At 36.3% G+C, this 21410-nt stretch overlaps 1 protein-coding gene across 52 annotated transcripts in view; it reads left to right on the top strand.

Annotated features, from left to right (window-relative positions):
• The window catches only part of ank2b (ankyrin 2b, neuronal), a 243298-nt gene that overhangs the window by 199208 nt on the left and 22680 nt on the right, over positions 1 to 21410 (top strand). For 23 of the 52 annotated variants that reach the window (XM_087259186.1, XM_087259181.1, XM_087259180.1 and 20 more), the window contains 12 exons: positions 714 to 810; positions 972 to 1200; positions 6090 to 6215; positions 6298 to 6420; positions 6860 to 6892; positions 7323 to 7344; positions 11455 to 16350; positions 16829 to 16906; positions 20038 to 20169; positions 20506 to 20652; positions 21070 to 21244; positions 21328 to 21400. In XM_087259186.1, the coding sequence (XP_087115312.1) occupies positions 714 to 810; positions 972 to 1200; positions 6090 to 6215; positions 6298 to 6420; positions 6860 to 6892; positions 7323 to 7344; positions 11455 to 16350; positions 16829 to 16906; positions 20038 to 20169; positions 20506 to 20652; positions 21070 to 21244; positions 21328 to 21400 (6131 nt within the window). 52 annotated transcript variants of the gene reach the window in all.

The following is a 21410-nucleotide window of genomic DNA, read 5'->3' as shown; positions in this document are numbered from 1 at the left end:
CAGGACATTATTCAATGTAATAATTTTTGTATAGCGTGCTCTCCTGAAAACAAAACAATTTATCTTTGGTATATTATAAAGAACTAAATGGTCTATTTTTCCACTATTTTTCCTCACTTTTCACAGAGATTCATGCTGCAGATGTGTGCTGTGTCTCTGTTGTTAATGCTGCCATTTCATTATAATTTAACCCATTGTTTTGGTAATTTCATGGTCAAAAATAAAACAAAACAAAAAAAAATAAATAAATAAATCAAATGGAACAAACACCTTAAACTGTCATCTTTGGCCTTCTTTTGCTTATGCATTTGCACTTGTAAATCTGACGGTCATATAGCCCACAGCATGTGCTCTCACATTTATTTAATTTTTTAAATTGGAAGGAATAAAATTTACATGTATGCTTTCAACAACTAGATACATTCAGACCTGTCCACTTTCTTCCTAAAGTGGTTTGAGAAATGAAATTTATATACGTCTCGAATGCATTTTGGAAGGCATTTAAACCTGTCCAACAGCTCCAAATCATCCATTTAATGGAAAAAAGGTGTAACAGAAATCAATGCAATGGGTTGTAGGTAAAAAGAGTCCAGACGAGTAGCAGAAGGAAAGATTGGATTGCCCTCTAGTGGAGCTCTCACTAGGGAACATAAACTTTCAACAGGCTTGTGTTGTGTAACCAAATTTAAGTTTTTTTTTTTTTTTTTTTTCAGGTGGAACCACTCCTGCTCAGTGGGAGGACATTACAGGGACGACACCTTTAACATTCACCAATGACTGTGTGTCTTTCACCACAAATGTGTCTGCCAGGTACAATCCCTTCATCAAAAGCCGAGCATTGCTAGATAGAAAATTGTATTACAGTAAATAAAACAATATCATTATCTCACTAAATTCATCAAATCTGATATTTTAATCCTGGTTGAACCCACAATAAAATTAAATACCTATATTTTCCATATTTTTCTCAGATTCTGGCTGATAGACTGCAGGCAGGTGCAGGAATCTGTGAATTTCGCCACCCTGATGTATCGTGAGATCATCTGTGTACCTTACATGGCCAAATTTGTCATTTTTGCCAAAACCCATGACCCGATAGAGGCTCGGTTGCGCTGCTTCTGTATGACTGATGACAAAATGGATAAAACTTTGGAGCAGCAAGAGAACTTTTCAGAAGTGGCACGTAGCCGAGATGTGGAGGTGAGTAGACCAGCCCTTGACAGCCAGATATCTACACTAGGATTCAACTTCAGATTCCTAAAACAGGGTTCAGATGGATCATGGCATTTCTGGAGACTTTTCAGAGACATTTGTATGTCACCTAAATTTTAGTTTCCATTTATATACATTTTCTTATCATATTTGTTATCATGTTTCACACATCTGCCTATTCTTATGGTAAGGCCATTTTAGCACCATTTTATTCCTTTGCCATTCATCAGCTAGCAGCCACTCAAGTCAATTGCAGTCACTGAGCAGTATCTGTTACCTAAGGCAAACATGCTAGGAAAATGAAAATGTCAAGAGCTACAAAAAAGAGACACACTTTTGCTGCAAAATTCAAAGACAAGGTGTTGGACTGGTCTTTAAATCAGGAGTTAATTATTATTTTTTACTCTCATAATGGCCATTAAATAAACACTAGAAAAATAGTATTCAAGCTTAAACTCTTTCTATTTTATGCAAATAAAAACAGTGCCTTGTGTTATATTCATTAAAGGTTGATGAAAATCAGCTTTTTAGTCATCGGAAAAAATCTAAGAATTTGACATGCGACAAAAGGTGGCAACCTTTTAATATACTACTATTTAACTCAATCAGCCTAAGATATAAAATAGTATAGATTTCTTAGTATTGTAAAAGTATTCTGTCCTATTAAAATAATCCTCCTTCATTAACTAGGCAGATTAATATATCATTCAATAGAGATGTTGAAATGATGCATGGATTTATTATGACCATCTTTTTAAACACACGTGGAACAGAGTAGACTGAAATACACAGGAAAAACAAGCATAAATAAATGTTAATTGAAGCAATGTTACAGCGGAATCAGGTGGATCTGCATTTAGCTTGCACAATAAAATGCGGATAGATGTAAAATGTTTGAAAAATACCACATACTGTGGATGTGGTAAAGTTCTCATAAACATTTTAATGATTACCGACAAAGCCTCTATAAATGTTTCCAAAGAATATTAGAGGGTTTCCAAAGAATAATGCTTGTGGCTGTCGGCATGAACTTACTGTACAACAAGATGGCTGCTATTAAAGAGATTTTTAAGCCAAAAATGAAAGTGGTTCCAAGCCTTTTTTCTTTCGTCTGTTAAACACAAAAGAAGATATTATGAAGAAAGCTGAAAACCTGTAACCATCGATTTCTGAAAAAATTCTATCAGACAAATGCTATGGATGTCAATATGAGAGGTTTCTATAAAATATTTTCTTTTGTGTTTAACAGAAGAAAGAAACACATAAAGGTTTGAAACAAGTACAGGGTGTGTAAATGATGACAGAATTTTCATTTTGGTGAAATATTTTTTAAGCTGAAGGATCACTCACTATGACAGTGTCAATATATAGCAATAGAATCACCTGAGGAACTTCATTCGAAACAAAAAAACAATCAAGCTTTTAAGGATCATTTGAAAATACACAGGCAGGAAACAGGTTAGAAATAAGCTTTGCAAGACAACTGGTCTTCAGAAATAGGGTTAAAGACTTCTTGTCTAAACTCTCTGTTCAGTTCAATTCAATTTAATTGAATAAATATTTACTTCTGTAGCAATAAAAACACATAATGCCATAAAGGAAGATCCATTACAGTGAAAACACTTTTTATTGGCAAGCCAATAAAACTAATAGCACAACTAACCTAACTAAGTCTTCAAAACAGGGGTGTCAAACTGTTTCAAAACACTTAACTGTAGGTTTCACACAACCCTAAAGGGCTCAATTAGTTTGATCAGGTTTGTTTAATGGTTTGTTTGGTTGGAACTAAACTGTGCAGAGCTGCAGCCTTCCAGGAACTGAGTTTGACACCTGTGCATTTAAACAAACTGGACTTTATTAACTTGTCTGATACAAATGGCCTAACTTAACACATAAATACACACATCCACACATGTTGTACTGTACTGTGAAGTCAAATATCATGACTTGAAAGTTCATGCTGCTGGGTTAGACTCAGCTAATGATTTGTCTGTGCCAAGTCATTAAACCCTTTAGTATGGGATGTAACTAGGCCTAAAACTCGTTATTCTCCATTATATATTTTTAGTGATTTTCTCATACTCTTAGAATTCATGATTTCTTTATTGATTATGATACAGTTATAGCCACTGTTGAACATCAACATTCATTATATTTATACAATATATACAATACTCAGTAAACATTTGGGAAATAAATTAACAATCACAGACACAGCATACATATCATACTATAAACTGCTCATTAGTTGTAATGGCATGAATAACATAATTTAAACACAATGGTTATTGTATAGGTTTACAAACATGTTTATGTAATCCAGAAAGTTTTCATTCACTCTAATTTCCTCAGACAATGCATACTGTAAACATGCTTAAAAATAAATTAGAATTTGTGTTTTGAACTATAGACTTGCTAATAATCAGTTGTACAGGGTTCCTCTACAATTTCTACAATTTTTAACAACTTGTCATTTAGGATTTACTAAAAATGCTGCCATCCTGTGGGGATTTTGAGAAAAACATCAACCTCTAATCTAATTCAGTGGTTCCCAAAGTGAGGTGGGGATGCCCTGAGGGATGGCGGGACACTGACAGGGGGTCACATGGGAATTTCCAAAAGTCAAAAAAATTTGGTAACACTTTATTTTGATGGTCCATTTGAGTATATGTAGTCTGTCTGCTTAATATATGTTGATACTGCTGCTTTAACAGACATTTAACTAACTGGCAAGTACATGTCAACTCACACTATGCCTAACCCTAACCCCAACCCTAACACTAACCTAACAGTCTACTTATAATCTAAGGAAAATTAGTTGGCATGTCGATGTTACTAAATTCTACAAACGGACCATCAATATAAAGTGTGACCAAAAATTAATTAAACTATTAATGCCACATTTTATCCATAACCAACAGAAGATAAAAATAGCTTATAGTTACACAAACAACAACATGCAAAAGAAAAAGCCATCAGCCTTTCAATAATTTTTTTTATAAGATTGTGTGTTTGCGTTAGATTAACATCACAGCTGCAATTAGCGTCTGCTAGCGTCTGCAGCAGATTGATTTTATAGTGCATGGGCTGTTTTTCAGTTTCAAGAATGCAGAGAACGGACTTCCGTTCTTGTGGAGAGCAGTCCTGCCAAGTTACCTCAAAAGAACAAAGACCGCGAGAACAGAGAACGCGTCCTATGAGAACTGAGATGTTGCGTTCTATCCTGGTTCTTCCTGATGATCATGTGACATTCACGTGATTTTTAAATTGGAAATTATTCAAACATTAAAGCATTCATATTACTATTTATTGTTTTTCCCCTTCTCACAATTTCCATACAAGTTTCAACAATTAAACAACTTTACTCTTTATGCCTTTATAAAGATTCTCGTTGTGATGTTTTATTTAGGGAAACTCCTGAGATAAGTAAGTTATATCTCTGAACTTTAATTATAAATCTATATAAAATGCTACGCTTCCCACCTCCTTTATTTAACCGCAATGACTTCTGGGACTTCTCAAGCGTGTTTTGTGCTTAAGTCCACATTGATGCATCCTCGATATTAAGAACACATCTGGGAACTTTCATGCATCCTCTGTTCTTGTGGTCTTGAGTTTTGAAACTGAACTTTGGCAGTTGATGATGACGTTACATGAGAACGCAAGAGCGCTGAAGAATGCATATTGAGAAACAGCCCAGGTTAAACTTTCTCACACCTTTATGGCAATCAAATACATTAAACATAAACACAGGCCACAACTGAAAATTGAGAATGATCTCTGAGTGGAGGTCTCCAAAATTAAACCAAAAATTTTATATTTATTAAATGAAATGAAATTATATATGTATAATTAATAAATGACTATATAAATTATATGGTCGTTAGACTGTTGCACTTTTTTTGTGTTGTCAATATGCATTTGTTTATATAGGTTTATTGTTGTGCATGCAATCATTGTAAATTTATAACCACCACTGGGATATTTTGGGGTCGCAAGTCACTGGCATTGTTATTTTGGGGGTCACAGGCTAAAAATTTTGGGAACCCCTGATCTAATTAATAAACACATCATCCATCAGTGCAAGAACTAGACGTGTAACGTAAATTCTTAACACATAGTTTAAACACATCAGTTAGAAAAGTCATGCTCGTACAGCCTTGAATGAGTGGACATTGGAAAAACACAACTTCATTGTATTCTGAAGATGCATAAACATATTAAAATGGCTAATAAAAAAGTGAATAGAGTAACCTGTTAATCCGTATAAAACTTTGAACTTTAAGATTTGTTTTGGCTATCATTAAGTTTAGTGTTGCTGCTTTTATGAACATTTTGTAAATAATTTGAATATGAAAGATGACATATAATTTCGGCAATTTTGGTTGAAATCACAGGTGAACTTACAATAAAATGAAATGAAAAACAATAATTTAAAAGTATGTTAAAATTGGTGCTGTTTGTTTTTATTGTCTAAACCAGGGGTGGCCAATCCTGTTCCTGGAGAGCTACCTTCCTGCAGATTTCAGTTGCAACCCATAATTAACACACCTGCCTGTAATTATCACGTGGTGTTCAGGTCCTAATTAATTGGTTCAGGTGTGTTTGATATGGGTAGCAACTAAAATATGCAGGAAGGTAGCTCTCCAGGAACAGGATTGGCCACCCCTGGTCTAAACGGCAGTAAGACATTTTAAAATAAATAAAACTATTGGTTCATGTTGGTCATCAAGCACATAATCATGCAAATAATCCAAATCAGTATTGTAAATAAAGTATAAAATATAGTCTAAACTATTGATGATTTAGAAATATTTTCACTGTAGCACAAATATGTTTATGGTCTTTAAAATGCTTGCTGTCATTATGCATTCTAGGTATTAGAAGGAAAACCCATATATGTAGACTGTTTTGGAAACCTGGTTCCTCTAACAAAAAGTGGTCAGCATCATGTCTTCAGCTTCTATGCCTTTAAAGAAAACCGACTGGCGCTTTTCATCAAAGTAAGTCAACACTTCTTAAATCTGAGGAAAACAATCAAATTTATATGAGGGTTTAACTGTATTCTTGATCAATGACTTTTAGATACGAGACAACACTCAAGAGCCTTGTGGACGCTTGTCCTTCACAAAAGAGCCGAGATCTTTTAGGACATTGAGTCATGGTGCAGTATGCAATCTAAACATTTCCCTGCCAGCTTACTCTAAGGTAAGTTCATGCCATATTTTGTTATTGTTTGCATTTCTGGCAAAATTGCATGCTTTGTGTTCATTCCTTTGCCATGATATGATTGTTACATATCACAATATCTGCATAGTTTAATGTAAAGGTCAAAGTGACTTTTGCAGGCATAGTTAAAACACCACAAAATTGAATTATTCCGACACAAATTATTTATATGTTGCTGTTGGAAGGCCTTGTCATTTGAGCCGTTTTTGTTTCCTTTATTTATAACACTTTAGTTGAAAAAATTGATAAATGCGTATGTATGTTTTCGTATGTATGGCTGTCACCCCACACTGCACTGGCTGGCCTCAGACATGTTCTGTTGCTGTTATAACTGCTTTGCCTGCTCTCTGTCCCCTTCTGTCTCTCCTGTACTTCTGTCCATCTTTCTTCCTCTTTTGCTGCTTCTTGCTCCTCTAAGGAATCAGATTCAGATCAAGAACCTGATGAGGAGGTAACTGCGATTTTGCACTTTAATTAACAAAAGGCTCTTTGCTTTCCTCCATTATTGTGTTATATAATATAATATTCTAATATTATATTGTCATTTTAGTATTATTCTTTTATATAAAGAGAAGCTATTGTGTGGTCAGTGGGAAAATGTTTAAAAACAACCCTTGGGATTTCATGAATGACTCCCTAAATTTGTTTATTTTATTATTTGCTTGTTTTAATAGCTATTCATGATTCTGCTAAAGGGTTTACACACATTTTCTCATAACTGTACATGGTCTATATTGTACAGCTGTAATGCTAAAAGTCAACACACAGTACAATTCGCAGTATGTGTGTAGGTAAACTAGCAGTGTTACACTTACATAAAAGTGTTGTTGCTTATAGCATATATGCCATTGAAATGTCTTCACCTGTTTTTTTCTTCACAGACAAGCCGAACACTTGGGAAATGTAAGATATTTAGTTTAATTAACTAGAACATGTTGTCTTGCACCACCTAATTTCTATTAAATATACTAACTGGAAATTGCACAGCTGTAAAGTAACTCAAAGAGCATGACATTAACTTTCTTCTGTATATAGTCCTCATGTTTGTCTGAGTGAGTTAACTATTACTTGGTTTACAACTATTAATTTCAGTGTAATTGATGCTAATATAAACTTTAAAATTATAGTAAAGTCTGTCACGTTTATATACTGTATACATCATAACATGACTATTAATTTATTAAAATGCACGAGTCATTTTTAAACAGAAATTTTCCCTGTAAATCTAACATTTAACAGTAGATGACAAAGAATATATTTAAAGGAATTCATCCACTTTTTTGTAAATAAGCTCATTTTTGCATTGCTTGCAGAGGGTGTAATGATATTACGCAGTGCAGTTACATGGTTACCTAGTTGGGAAATATGTTCAGGTGCTACATAATATCATAGGAGCCCGCTGCAGCCATGGAATACAGCAGCAGTGTTTATTGATTATTACGCTGAAATGAGAGTATAGTTTCTAGCCATATTGACCTACAAAATAGCATTAATTGTATGTCATTCTTCACAATGTAACTACAGAAGAATCAAGTTTAAATAGTAAAATTATCAAAGCTCTTTTTTGATTTTTTTGAGTGTAATTTAATTGGGGTGTGGCTAGATCTTTCGTGGCATAAGATCTGAATGGTGTCGCGAGAACATCATAGTTGGCACAAACGCATTTCGAGTTAAGTTATTTTTTTTCAACACCTAAAGTACCGGCTCTAAACCAGGCGTCTGTTCTCCGTACGTAGATTACTCAATTAGCTGGATTTGCTTATTGATGATTTGACATGATTCAGGATTGTTTCGTTCTTCAAAACTCATCTGAGAGTTGTTGTCATAGCAACAGGTCTGGTAGCTCAAACCTGCTCGGGAGCAGGCTTATTTCACATAAACAGAATTTGATCAGGTAATTTTAAGCGAAGGTAATACTGAAAGTATGTACCAAATGGTCAAATTTTCTAACAGTAGTAGTTGTATGGACTTGTGAAAATATTAAATAAAAAGAATTATATATAATTTATATTATATCTATAATTTATATAGGTTTTAAAAAATATAAAGTATTACAAAATATAAGTCAAACTTATGCATTCTGCAGTCCGAAATAAAAGTACAAAAACTGTCATGATGTAGTTCTCCTCAAGGAGTTCAAAGAGAACATTTTTTAATATGGACTTTTTATAGACAAATGCATCATATTTTTAGGTACCAGCTTTAATTTAATTTGTTTATGATAACAGACATGCACAGTATTCGACAGTTTTATTTTAAAGAATTATAATTTATGCAGTCATGCACATGTTTCAACAGATAATATGATGATGATTTGATGCATCACAAAAGTTGCAGACACCTTTACCGATATCAAAATGCTTATTTGATGCTAATTTAATTTAAACAGCCAGTTATTTCTTACACTGATTAAGAAACAGGCCAAGGCTACTAAAATAAAGAAAATCCTCTAATAAAGAATATATTCTTGACACATGAAAGTGTAAAGCCTGCACCCCACAACAAAGGTGGTAAGTTATTGCATATCATATTTAGCAAACCGTTTACAACAAATTTTGTGTAATTTTGCTCACATAGATAATTGACTATTAATCAGACGATGTCATTGTGCTGCTGTGTCATCAGCCAAAGGTTGCATTGCTGATCATGATTTTGAGGATCGATAGATCTGTCCTTCACAACACACACTGTTATCTCAGATCAGTTGATTCAGACATCTTAATCTGATTCGCGAATTTGTTTTAAGAACCAAATTAGCCAGAGATCAGTTATCAAGAATAAAAGATCCTAGATCTGTCAAATAGATAAATTAACTGAAGTACAAAGAACAAACCCCAGGACAAATGGTTCTTAAGTAGCAGCAAAATCTTTCTGGGATAAAAGTAAGATCTGCTTGCATCTGTGGCTGGCGGTGGGGTTACTTTTACTAACGAGACAAAAAGAAAGTGCAATATTTGAAATAGCAACAGAACATAATGCTAAACACATATCATTTCTAATCGTTAATAAATATTTAAATATTTATTTTAATTTATAATTTATTATATTGCAAATGTCAGTTTTTGAGAACTTTTTGCAATGTTCACATTTTTAAATAGAAGTTTTATTTCAAATAGTACATAATTATTTTAAAATATACCTACATTTTGTGTATCTTGTTTTTTTCCAGTTAAATAAAAGCCTATTTCTCAAAATATATTTTTATCATCAAGTGTATCAAATTTAAAAATCTTATCCTGTTCTTATAGACCCAGTCTCGAGTCTCATCTTGTCTTGTGGGACATGCGTCTTTGCACACCCCAACATGCTAATGGTTTAAATGGATTCAATGATCTATTCTAAGCAAAGCTAAAAGTGCTTCTGCCAGAATGTATTCTAAAAGGGTAAAACGTACCTGTTTAACTGTAGGAGATTTGTAAAAATGAGTATATTTACAAAAAAGTGGACGTTTCCTTTAACTCCATAGTACTCAAAAGAGCACTTGTTTTGTAATGACTCTTATCTCCAGGCTTTCATCCTCATTGGGCCAGTGGTTCTGAGTCCTAGTCCTGGTGATCCATTGCTCTGGCAATTTTATCTTTTTAATCTTTAAAACTCCCTGTTAACTAAGAAAAATACATGACATGTGCAGAAGGTTGCAGGACCTGGACTGAAAACCACTGCTTTAGGTGATACAGCAAGTTTTATAATTATTCTATAGGTTCACAAATCATAATAGAGAAATGATTGTGTGCATAATTATGTACATAAAAAGAATTTCATTCATACTGTGGTGATGTTTGTTTTCCCCTGTTTTAGATCCATATTCCCTTCATTAAACACAATAACAGTCTGCAAAGCAAATTGTCATTCTTATTTACCGTAAATGTGTAGGAGTCACCCTCTTTAGTACCTATTTTAATGCTTCTGCATAAAGTGTTTTTTTATGTATGCCAGTCTAATCAGATGATTTTTTTTTCACTTTTTAAATGAATGTACAAATAATTAAAGTTTGAATATAGTAATAGTATAGTAATAGTATAGAATAGAGTATAGAATATAGTAAGCTTGTTTAAACTAGTCATCGTCCTGATTTTTTTCTTAGGTATATGGCTTTATCATTTGGTCATTACTATTGTATAGCTTTCTTAATATTGCTTTAATAAATATTTGAATCACCACACTATGTAATGTGGAGTGCATACATTAGACTAATGTTCATATTTGCGTAGGAACTGGAATATAAATCTAACTTGCAACACATTAACATTTTTATTTACAGAGCAAATTAACGCAAACGGTGAATGTTTGGAATGCTGTCTTGTGTATGTGAATTATTCCTGAGTAATGCTCTTAGTATGACACTTTCCATCATTGCCACTACTAACACTAAAAATAATTCATTTCAGTATTTCACTTTTAGTTGAAGTTTGATTAAATATTTTGTTTAGGTTGATTTTAGGGATAATGGATTAATGGATTTCATTCACATTTAAAAAACACCTTTGCAGTTCATTTTCAGTTGCATATCACTGGCTTTCTTTAAAAAAGGACATTAAATATTTTTGATGAGTTCGGTTTTATTAAGTTCATTCTTAAATTCTCTCTTTGTCTCTCTCTTTCTTCTGTAGACATGAGTTTTACATCTTGAGCAGTGTCTATTTTGTGTTTCTGTTTTTCAGTGTATGTCTCTGTGTTTTGGTTGGCTTATTTTTGTCTCCCTTTTATTAACCATGTAGTAGTATTTATTTGTGTTTGTCTGTGAGTGTGCTGTTTAACAAAATTTAAAATAAGCAAGTTTTTATTTGCTTATTCTTCTGTTGTCTTTAAAATTTGTTTAGCATTTGCTTTGCAGTTGTTATTCTCCCACAAGTCGATTAGACATCCTCCCACAATCCACTTACCCCTTTTTTGTCATTTGGATGCCTTCTGAGCTTTAAAAATCTGAATTTATCCCTTATCTCCTTTTCCAATCTCTGTCCCTTTAATTTAAATTTTGGTTAATTTGCTCCTTAAATGACATCCAAATGGAAGATGACGACGACACTGAAACAACTGAAACATCAATCCTGAAAACGCACTTGATCCGAGACTCTCCTGCCCTTGCAAGTCCAGATTTACTCTCTGATGTGTCAGAGATGAAGCAAGACCTTATCAAAATGACTGCTATTTTGACCACTGATTCCTCAGAGAAAGCGGGGCCAATGCAAGGGGATTATTTAGGAAAGGGGGTGGAGGAGGTGTCAGCAGAGCCTTTTGAGATAATGGAAAAAGTCAAAGAAGATTTGGAAAAAGTTAGTGAAATTTTAAGAAGTGGAACATGTGAGAAGGAAGAGTCTGCAAAAACAGAGCATCGTCGATATAGAAAGGATGAGGAGTGGGTTCTTCTAACAGAAAGTGAAATCGAAGAAGCCAAAATGATGGCTGCCTTTGAATCTCAAGAAGCACTTCTAAAGGAAGTTAGAGTCAACAGAGGATCACAGAGGCCAAAGGGTGCTAGAGAGAGATCTGGCATTCCCATTGGTGAAGTTAAAGAATACTTATTGGATGCCCCTGAATCTCAAGAGACATCTTCACAGCAAAGGTTCACTGAGGTTGTTCTGCGCAGAGGTGGTCGAAAAATTGTTCCTACGATGGCAAAAGACACTAAAGCCCATACAACGGAAATAAAAAAGCCTGTCAGAAGGAAAGGGCCTCAAGGACACACAGATGAAACCCAGTCCATTAGCACAAAAGAAAATATCGCTAGTAAGAGTGCTGGAAAGGCATCAGAAGAGGATGCCTTCTTACCTGTCCCTGGAGATCAAAAAAAGTCCCCTGTATCCCCAGTGGTCGAGGAGACACCAATTGGTCCTATCAAAGAGAAAGTTAAAGCTCTTCAGAAGAAAGTAGAGGAAGAACAAAAAGGTCATAAAAAACAGACAAGCCAAAAACCTCCATTTAAATCCGCTGAAGCCAAAACATCTGTTCTCAAAGACCAAAAAACAACAGGTCTAAAGAAAACTTCTTTACCCCAGAAACAGTCTTCTTCTAAGTCACCAAAAACTGAGCCTGAAAGGCTAGAAGAAACCATGTCTGTAAGAGAACTAATGAGAGCATTTCAAACTGGCCAAGACCCCTCAAAAAGAAAGTCTGGCCTCTTTGAACACAAAGGACCTTCCAAAACAGAACACACAACAATGATTAAATCAGAAGCTAAGACTACAAATTCCCAATGTCTTCCCCACTCATCCTCACGTGAAGTATCTCTTGATGTTTCAAGGCCTGTCGAACACCATGAAGAAAAAGAAGTTTTTGATAAAGATGCAAAAGAAAATCAAAAGAGTCATGTCTGTAAACAAGAAAGGAGTGGGGAGGGTTTGGTTTTTGGAGTAGAATCAGCGGGTCAACAATCAAGCATGACAACAGCTATTGCTCAAAATGTGTCCAAACATGCCAGTGATCTTTTACCTGATAATGGTACAGAGAATGGTACATTTAATGACAGCTCTGACAGCATTAAACTTGAAGCGTTGGTCGACTCACCAAGTGCCAGTCTTGCTGAAGTGGAGGCTCCATTGAGCTCTGAAGAAAGTTGTAAACATGAAGGCATGGCTGAAACTCCAGAAACAAGCCCTGAGAGCCTCTCGTTATCACCTCAGCAAAAAGCATCTCAGTCTATACTTGCAAAAGCCTCAAATTCCACAGCAGACACACATAAAGCCAAAACAAGTAAAGTATCTGTTTCATTTTCTGCTGCGATGAAGACAAAAATTGAACAGGCATCCGAGGCTACAGTTCATCATCCAGCACTGAGCAAAGCAGTGGATGAACCAACAAAAAGTGAGTCTATGTGTATTCCTCATAGGAAAAAAGGGGTGAACTTTGGGGGTGAACAAACATTTGTTGATAAGGACATTGTTTCTATTTCAACCAAGTCATCCAAATCTCGAAAATTGACCAAAAGACCCTCTGAAACACTAGAGAGTTTTTTGAGTGATGATGAATCATGTGATGGTCAACCAACACCAACCTCTGCTGACAGTCTGACCTTAAGGGCAGCTACACAGGATCATGGTGGTTTAGTGCTGCCTCTTAGACACCAAGATTCAGAGACCCTTAGTCCAGTAGCTGATGACTCTTTTAATATTAGCCACAAGGACTCTTTAGAGGGTAGTCCCTTGATGGAGGACAACTCTTCCCATAAAACCCCAGACTCTATTGAACCTAGTCCAACAAAAGAATCCCCATGCTGTGACTCTTTAGAAAACAGTCCTATAGAGATGAAAAGCAACCTGGCCTTTCCACCTACTGTAGAACAACCCAGTGTGACCACAGGGCCCCTGACATCCTCCAAAGCCCCTCAAATCCCCCCAGACAGTTTGCGTAATAGAATGCTCAAAGAACAGGAGGCTAATGTCGACGATGACAGTTGTGAGCAGGCATCCCTGATGACAAGTTCTGGTAAGAGTCCTCTCTCACCTGACACACCAAGTTCTGAAGAGGTAAGTTATGAGGTCAATCCCCAACCCCCCGACCCCATGGTCCTGATTGTTCCCTTTAAGGCATCAGTAATTCCAGAGGAGACAGTAGAAGATGATGAGTTGAAGTGTGACCTGACACAGAGAAAATTTACTCCAGAGGAAGAAATGTTTAAAATGGCTGCCAAAATAAAAACATTTGATGAAATGGAACAAGATGCAAAAGACAAAAGGGACAGTAGAAAAGATAGTGAAGCCTCTCAGACCTTGGTAGTGTCTGAAATAGGGCAGGAGATCATCACATTGTTTGGTCTTGTGTCCAAACATGAAACATCCTCTGTGGATGATGTTGGGTTTATTGAATCCAAACAAGCCTCAGAGATAGCACGGTCTGTTGAACCGATCATTAAAGTACAACCTCCCTCTCCTTTTCCAGCAGGTATACATAAGAGCCCCCAAACAGCTGAGGACATTCAACAAACCATGGCCCACAGTGCAGCATCTTCAGATGAATCAGCAATGAGGAGACCTCAGTCTGTCACAGAAAAGCATACCATAAAACCACATCCTCAAGAATCTCATAGTGAGAAATTTAACCAGGAATGTGTTAAGTCAGAGTTAGCAGAGCTTAACAAAACTGCCTCAAGCAGGAGTAATTTGGCTGCAAATATAACTGATGAACAAAAAGAGCAAAGCTTAGCAAAACAAAAAATAAATGAAAGTGAAGAAATTTATAGTCATGAAATGCAAAATCAGGCAGCTAACTTTCAGAATGTTGATAAATTGGCAAGTCAGGAAGAGCGTAATGTAACAGATGAAATTAAAGGTGATTATATGAGACATGCAGGGACATCATATGATGATAGTTGTAGCAGCAGCCTAAATATTGATTCTATGCCAGTTATTATTGGACAAAACAAAGAAACTTTTAAACCAGAAATATGTATTTATGATGACACAGAGGAAGATGATGGTGAGGAAGAACCTCCTAAGACTGAATCTAGAGGAGTAACAGCAAAAGCAGAAACAGATTCCTGGAATTCAATGCGTGAAGATGATGAAGCATTTGCAGCAAGAGTCAAAGAGGAAGAGCAAAAGATCTTGGGTCTTGTCGTAGATCGGCATTCCCAAGGGGCGACCCCAGACACAACACCAGCAAGGACACCTACTGAGGATGGTACACCAACAAGTGAACAAAACCCTTTCCTTTTTCAAGAGGGAAAACTTTTTGAGATGACAAGAAGTGGTGCAATAGACATGACAAAGAGGAGTTACGAGGAGGAAGGGTTTGCATTTTATCAAATAGAGCAACCCATTATGGAGGGTGTAGCTGAAGAAGGAGGAAATGAATCGGGTGGAGCATCTGGTGATGCTGAGAAGGAGGTTGGTTGTAACCTCTCTTTGCAAATAAAAGCAGAGGAGGAGGAAGACCAACCTAAAGTGGCTGCAGATTTATCTGTACGTTCCGCTACAGCAAAACAGTCAGATCTCTCAAAGCCTAAAACCCCCATCAAAACAGACTCAGAAAAAGGTCAAGGAGTGTCTGAAAAAGTAGAGATTAAATCAGACAAAGTTATTAGTGAGGGTCATTTAATATCTGATTCTGGTTCCTCTGACACTGTCATAGCCAGTATTCAGACGGCAGTGTTAACAGTTACTAGATCAGTTCATTCGCAGCAGGAACAAGAGTCCTCAGATTCTTCCCCAGAGGATCAGCACTCAGTTATAGAGCAACCCAAAACCCCTGAAAAGAAAGAATCTCATGGTAAACTTGGCTCTAAAATTCACACTGCAGCCTCTCCCTCCACTACATCTAAAAAAAATATGTCATCCTCCAAAGAGGAGGAGAAACCAAAGTCCCGAATCCCTGTTAAGGCAAGCTCCCTCCGGTCTGAACTTGTAGAACCTGCCAAGGATAAAAAGTCAAAGTTGCCCATAAAACCTCAGTCGAGGAGAAAATCTGACACAGACACAGGCCCATTAATACCCACTATAACAAAGTCTTCCAAAGCAAAGAGCTTCTGTGAAAGTGATTCCAGCAAGAAACCAGCCAAAAAGGACCAGAATCGTCCAACAAGTACTGACCTATCTAGTACAACTAAGACACTTCCTTCAAGACTACCTGTCAGGGGAAAGCCCGGTCAGCCAATTCAAACATCCACACCAGCAAAACAAAAAAAGGGCCGCCCCACTCATACAAATAAAGAGCCTGTTGTATTTTTTGAAGAGATTAGTCAAGAGGCAGCTAAGGTAGTAGAGAGTTTGGCTCAGGCAGAGAAAGACAAACAGGAGGCTGCTGCCTTATCAGATGATGAAAGCAGCACCATCGATGTCTCTGTAATAGAGAATGAACCTTTCCTTGACATGAAAATGCCTTTCCCTGAAGATCCCTTGGTCATTAGGCCCAGATGGGACAACCCTGTTGAGACGCAGATGGAACGAATCCCTGCTGATAAAGTCCGAAGTCAAGGTATCCCCCATCTCTTGGGGCCCATTATCTCTTTCTCATCTGCCTCAGCACCTCAGTGAAGTGCTGCTTCTCTGTCTTGTAACTAATGCTTCAACTCTTCGTGGTGCTTCTTTGATGTTTGGGCTATGTATGTCATTGTCTCTTTCCCTTTATCTGACTTAAATTCCATGATTAACATAAAGTCAAATGCTCTGGGGGGTATTTATCTTGTGTTGTTGGCCAGTATATTCACTGGCTTAATGTAAGTTTATGTTTAAATTGGTTACATTTAAAACATGTTCAGAAATCCCAGGATAATTATTTATATTATTGATCATTTATCTTGTCTTTCCTCATTGTATGAAATACAAAGTATAAACCAAGTTAATTTTTAACATGAGAAAGCCAGTGAACATATCCTAAATGTTAATTTGTAAAATAACGTTAGTATTAGATGTGTGTGCTTATGTATTTTTTGCTGCTTTCCTGGATATTGCAGTAGATCCACAGGATGAGGCAGACAGAAAAGAAAGTCGTCTGGCTGTGATAGCAAACCACCTTGGTTTCAGCTGGTCAGGTTGGTAGATTACCTGGAAACTGTAATAATGTTTTAGAATATTCTCTGTACCAGTGGTTTCCTGTTGCTGAGCTAACAGACTATTATATAGTGTATTGTATGAGTGCTTCATAATCTGTGCTCATTTCAATGTTTCACTGTGAATATGCATGTGTAAATTGATGTGAAATTCTTCAATCAAGGGGCCAAGAATTGGTACAGTAGAATGTGGCAATCATATAAACAGGTTATGTTAATATGATTTTGTGTATATATTATCCATATACTGATTTGTTTACACAAGATGATGCGAGTGTATAAATGTATAAGACAGAGTTATACATTAAGAACACAAAGATGTATCTTGTTTTTAAAATGTCCTGGAACCACTGCTCGGTATATTGGTATTTTTATGTCAACACTTTTATACAGAAATTAACATAATACAGTGTCAGAGAGACCCAGCAATATAGGTGTGGTTTATTTATAAACTCATTTCAAGAGGATCACATGCTTATGACTGATACCGGCTGGTTCCACAAAACAGTTACACATATCATGCCAATCAGACAAATCCTAATGCCGAGTTCAGACTGCATGATTTTAGCCCTGATTTTGACGGGCCGTCAGGTTTTGAGAAATTGCTGACAAATGCCTGAAATCACAGGCAAATTGGTGCTCATTCATGTGAGTGACAATCACACAGTATGAACTATCAAGGACACGATATGAGAGAATTGCAGATGAGTCGCTGGCATGTTAAATATCTGGAGCTGTCTGTGATTCAAATCATGTCGTGTGACATGTTCTGAATAAAAATAACATCACCTACAGCCAACGAGAGCGCAGCATTCACTAGTATGGGTACCTGCAGGCCAGCGGGAGGCTGGGGCAGAAGTTGAAAGCGCTCATTTTCAGTTTATATGGACCCAAGAAATGGAGGAAAAACTAGTGTAAATTTGGCCGGAGCACTGTGTCTGTTTGACATGTCATCTGAGCAATATCACAATCAGGTTGAAAAGTAAAAAACGTGGAGGAAAGATTGTTAATTCTCTTCAAAAGCCAGGTGAGCAACACAAGCTTCTAAACCTAAAGCCTTCTTTATCCATTATGTAGTAACAAAAGATATATTACGTAACCTTGCATTATTTTTATGTCACTTCTCACGTTTGTTTGGTTGTTTGTTTGTCTGCTAGTCCTGGCCGCTCCTGGCTCCATAATAGAGCAAATTTCAATTGAGCCCACTGTTAGAATGGCCAACTTTACAGCAGAAAAAAAGGTGTTTACAGCCTGGTACAAAAAAAAAGATTTTTGTTAAAACAGCTAATATTACCCTTCATGACAAATTTGAGGGGGGTGAATTTTTTTATAACTAATCCGTTTCCTTTATATTAAGTTATATTAAGTTTGCATAATTAAGGGCGTGGCCACTTGAGTGACAGCTAGGTCTCGCTGGTCGCCGTCACGTCACCTCAGCTGACTCAGATTGGCCACTGATTTTGGCATATTCATCGTATTTCTGTGTTGTTTTATGTGGCTTTACACAGTCAACTGCCTTTGGACTTGTTTCCTACAAGTATCAGATAGCATGGCATGCTGTGTGCACTTAATTGTGCTCACAAACCATTCATGTGGCCTCCGTTTCCCATGTGAGTATAAGTTATATACTTATATACCATCTCTATACATGTATTTGTTTCTATTTATATTTAGAGCTGTAATGGACTCAAGAATCTGACAGATTGAATAGCTGTAGACTCTAGAACAGTCATCTGAAGCGTTGTCATACAGTGTTATGCTGAATTTCATCAATAGTCCTGCATTTACTAACACATGACTATATTTGAAATGTTTGGAAGTAATTTGCATTTTCCTCCTATTGAAAAACGTCATAAGAACAATACTTAGTGGCTCAATGTATTACTACAGTGTTTTTAAAAGTCTAAACACTTTACTGATATAGTGTACAGCCAAGCACATGTGGTCAGAACACAAACGAGTCGCAGGTGATAAAGTATTAAGCATTCTCCCAAAATAAAGTGTGTCTAGGCCACGTCCAAGCAAAATGCCACCAGGTGTCTGTAGCTCCGCTCACTCTCCGCCTCTTTGCCCTTATTTGGTATACCGCCGTGGGTCCGATGATGTGCAAACAAAATGGTGACGATTGGCTGTGCCTACTTGTGGCTTCTTTTGCGCTCTTCAGAAACCTATGGGTGACGTCATGGATGCTACGTCCATATATTTTACAGTCTATGGTTGTGAGATGTAGTTTGGACAAAGTTGTCTGTGATTCTTCCTATTGTAAAGTTATGCAGTTTGAACTTTCCTGTCACCGATCCATCCTACAGTCTAAACACAGCACCGACAGAATGCTAACCCAAATGGTCATGCAGTGTGAATACATCTGTGACATAACTACTTTGAAAATCATGCAGTCTTAATTCGGCATAGCTCACTATAAATAAAGTTTTCCACTTCAGTCATCTTTGTCTTAAAGAATCCCCCCTTTCACCCCTACTCCTCCCTCTTTTACAGCAAGGGCAGCACAGCGACCTAGTGGTTAGCATTGTTAAATCACACCAATAATGCCACTAGTTTAAGTTATTTCCAGCCAGTTGGTGTTTCTGTGTGGAGTCTGCATGTTCTCCCCATGCTTGCGTGGGTTTTCCCCGGGTTTCCCCGGTTTCCTCCCACCGTCCAAAGACATAACTATAAGTAAATTGACTAATCCAATGTGGCATCATAGACAAACTCTTAGTCAGCTGTATCTCAGCAATTCCTAACTCAATAACAAGCAGGGGAGTTCTCGAGACCTACCTGAGCTCAAACTCCCTTCTCATCTTTCAAACAGGAGGGAGCTCCGAGCTTAAGGATATTTTGAGCTCAGTGTTCTCTCCCGGCACAGCTTGCCAAACACACTTTATCATCAATTATCAGCTAAGTGTGAACTCTTGAAATAAAGATGTTGTGGTTAAAAATTGTAAAATGATTTAATGTCATTGGTTTGCTTTTTGGGCAAACCATATAAATTATATCATATGTATTTTTGTTATGTTTCTGTATGCTGCATTTTATCCATAAGAGCATTTTATTTCATATGGGTACATTGCTAATGGGAATTAAATATTTTTTTCTTTACTTTTTCCCATCAGAATTGGCTCGAGAACTTGAATTTAGTGATGTACAGATCAATCAGATAAGAAATGAGAATCCAAATTCCTTACAAGACCAAAGCCATGCCCTCATAAGACTATGGAAAGAAAGGGAGGGAAAAAATGCTTCAGGTGAGACAAAGTCCAATTTTACTTTATCTGTTTTTTCCTGACATGTTCTTTATACCAGATCACTCAATGCTACATCAACATAACACCTAAGATCAGTGTACAGTAAATAAGTATTACAGTTTTTATTTGGGTTTGCCATTGTTGAATAAATGTATAACTTAGCAGCTATATGGCTCAACATTGACAGTTCTAAACAAAGCATTAGTAGACCTATGAATCACTCATTTTGCCTTAAGTAGATATTAAGATATTAATCAATCTGCTCTGTACAAATCTCATTGTGTTGCTTTCTAGTAGACAAGCATGTTCATACCATATCTCCATTTTCTTGAACAGAGAACAGTTTAATGAAGACACTCACAAAAATAAATCGTATGGACATTGTGCATCTCATCGAAACAAAAATAATCCAGTCCAGTCAAGACCACTCCTCACACACCTATGCAGAAATTGAGCAAACCATATCATTGGATCATAGTGAAGGTATGGATGATAATAACTTACAACTTATTACTTTGGTATTGCTTTGGATAAAAAAAAAAAAATGTTTGCAACACTTTAGTTTAATCTTCGCTTTTAGAAATTATGTTTTAATCCAAGGAAATTTTTAACTGCTTGTCAACCATCACCTATTAAAATATTAGTCAAAAATCTACTTAATATATACCATCATCTAATTTGAATGGTTGCCCAACAGACATTGTATAAATAATAAGTAACGATTTCAGCTTATTGCACTCACCTAGCCATCTACTTGTATTTTAATGTTAATTTACTATTAGTTGCAAAGTAACATCATCTACTTTATCACATTATTCACTATATAAAAAATGATGGTTCACTGCACTTCATTGAAAAATATATTTTGAGCGGTACATTTAGAAACTCTTGTTTTTGCAGGTTTTTCAGCCTTACAGGAGGACATGGACAGCCCCAGATCAGGTCGACGAGCAGATGTTAGTCAAAGAAGATCAGAACTTGTGCCTGTGGTGGCATCTATAGAGGATCTCTCCCTTAATGCATCTTCCCTTGGTGATTCTCAGAAAGAGCTGCCCGACAAAGTGACGAGTTCAGAGTAAGTCAACTCCTAATAACCTGTACAAAAATATTTATATTATTATACAGTGGGTCATTTAAATTTTATTTTAAATTTTTTAGGGTGGTTGGAGACTCTACACACAGTTTTGAAATGGTTGGACTGAGGCAACAATTTCCAGGCACTATCAAGCAAGTAAGTCCCT

The sequence above is a fragment of the Danio rerio genome, chromosome 7 (genome assembly GCF_052040795.2).
Source record: "Danio rerio strain M-AB ecotype USA chromosome 7, GRCz13ab, whole genome shotgun sequence".
NCBI classification, from domain to species: Eukaryota; Metazoa; Chordata; class Actinopteri; order Cypriniformes; family Danionidae; genus Danio; species Danio rerio.
This window is presented reverse-complemented; position numbering and strand designations above follow the sequence as displayed.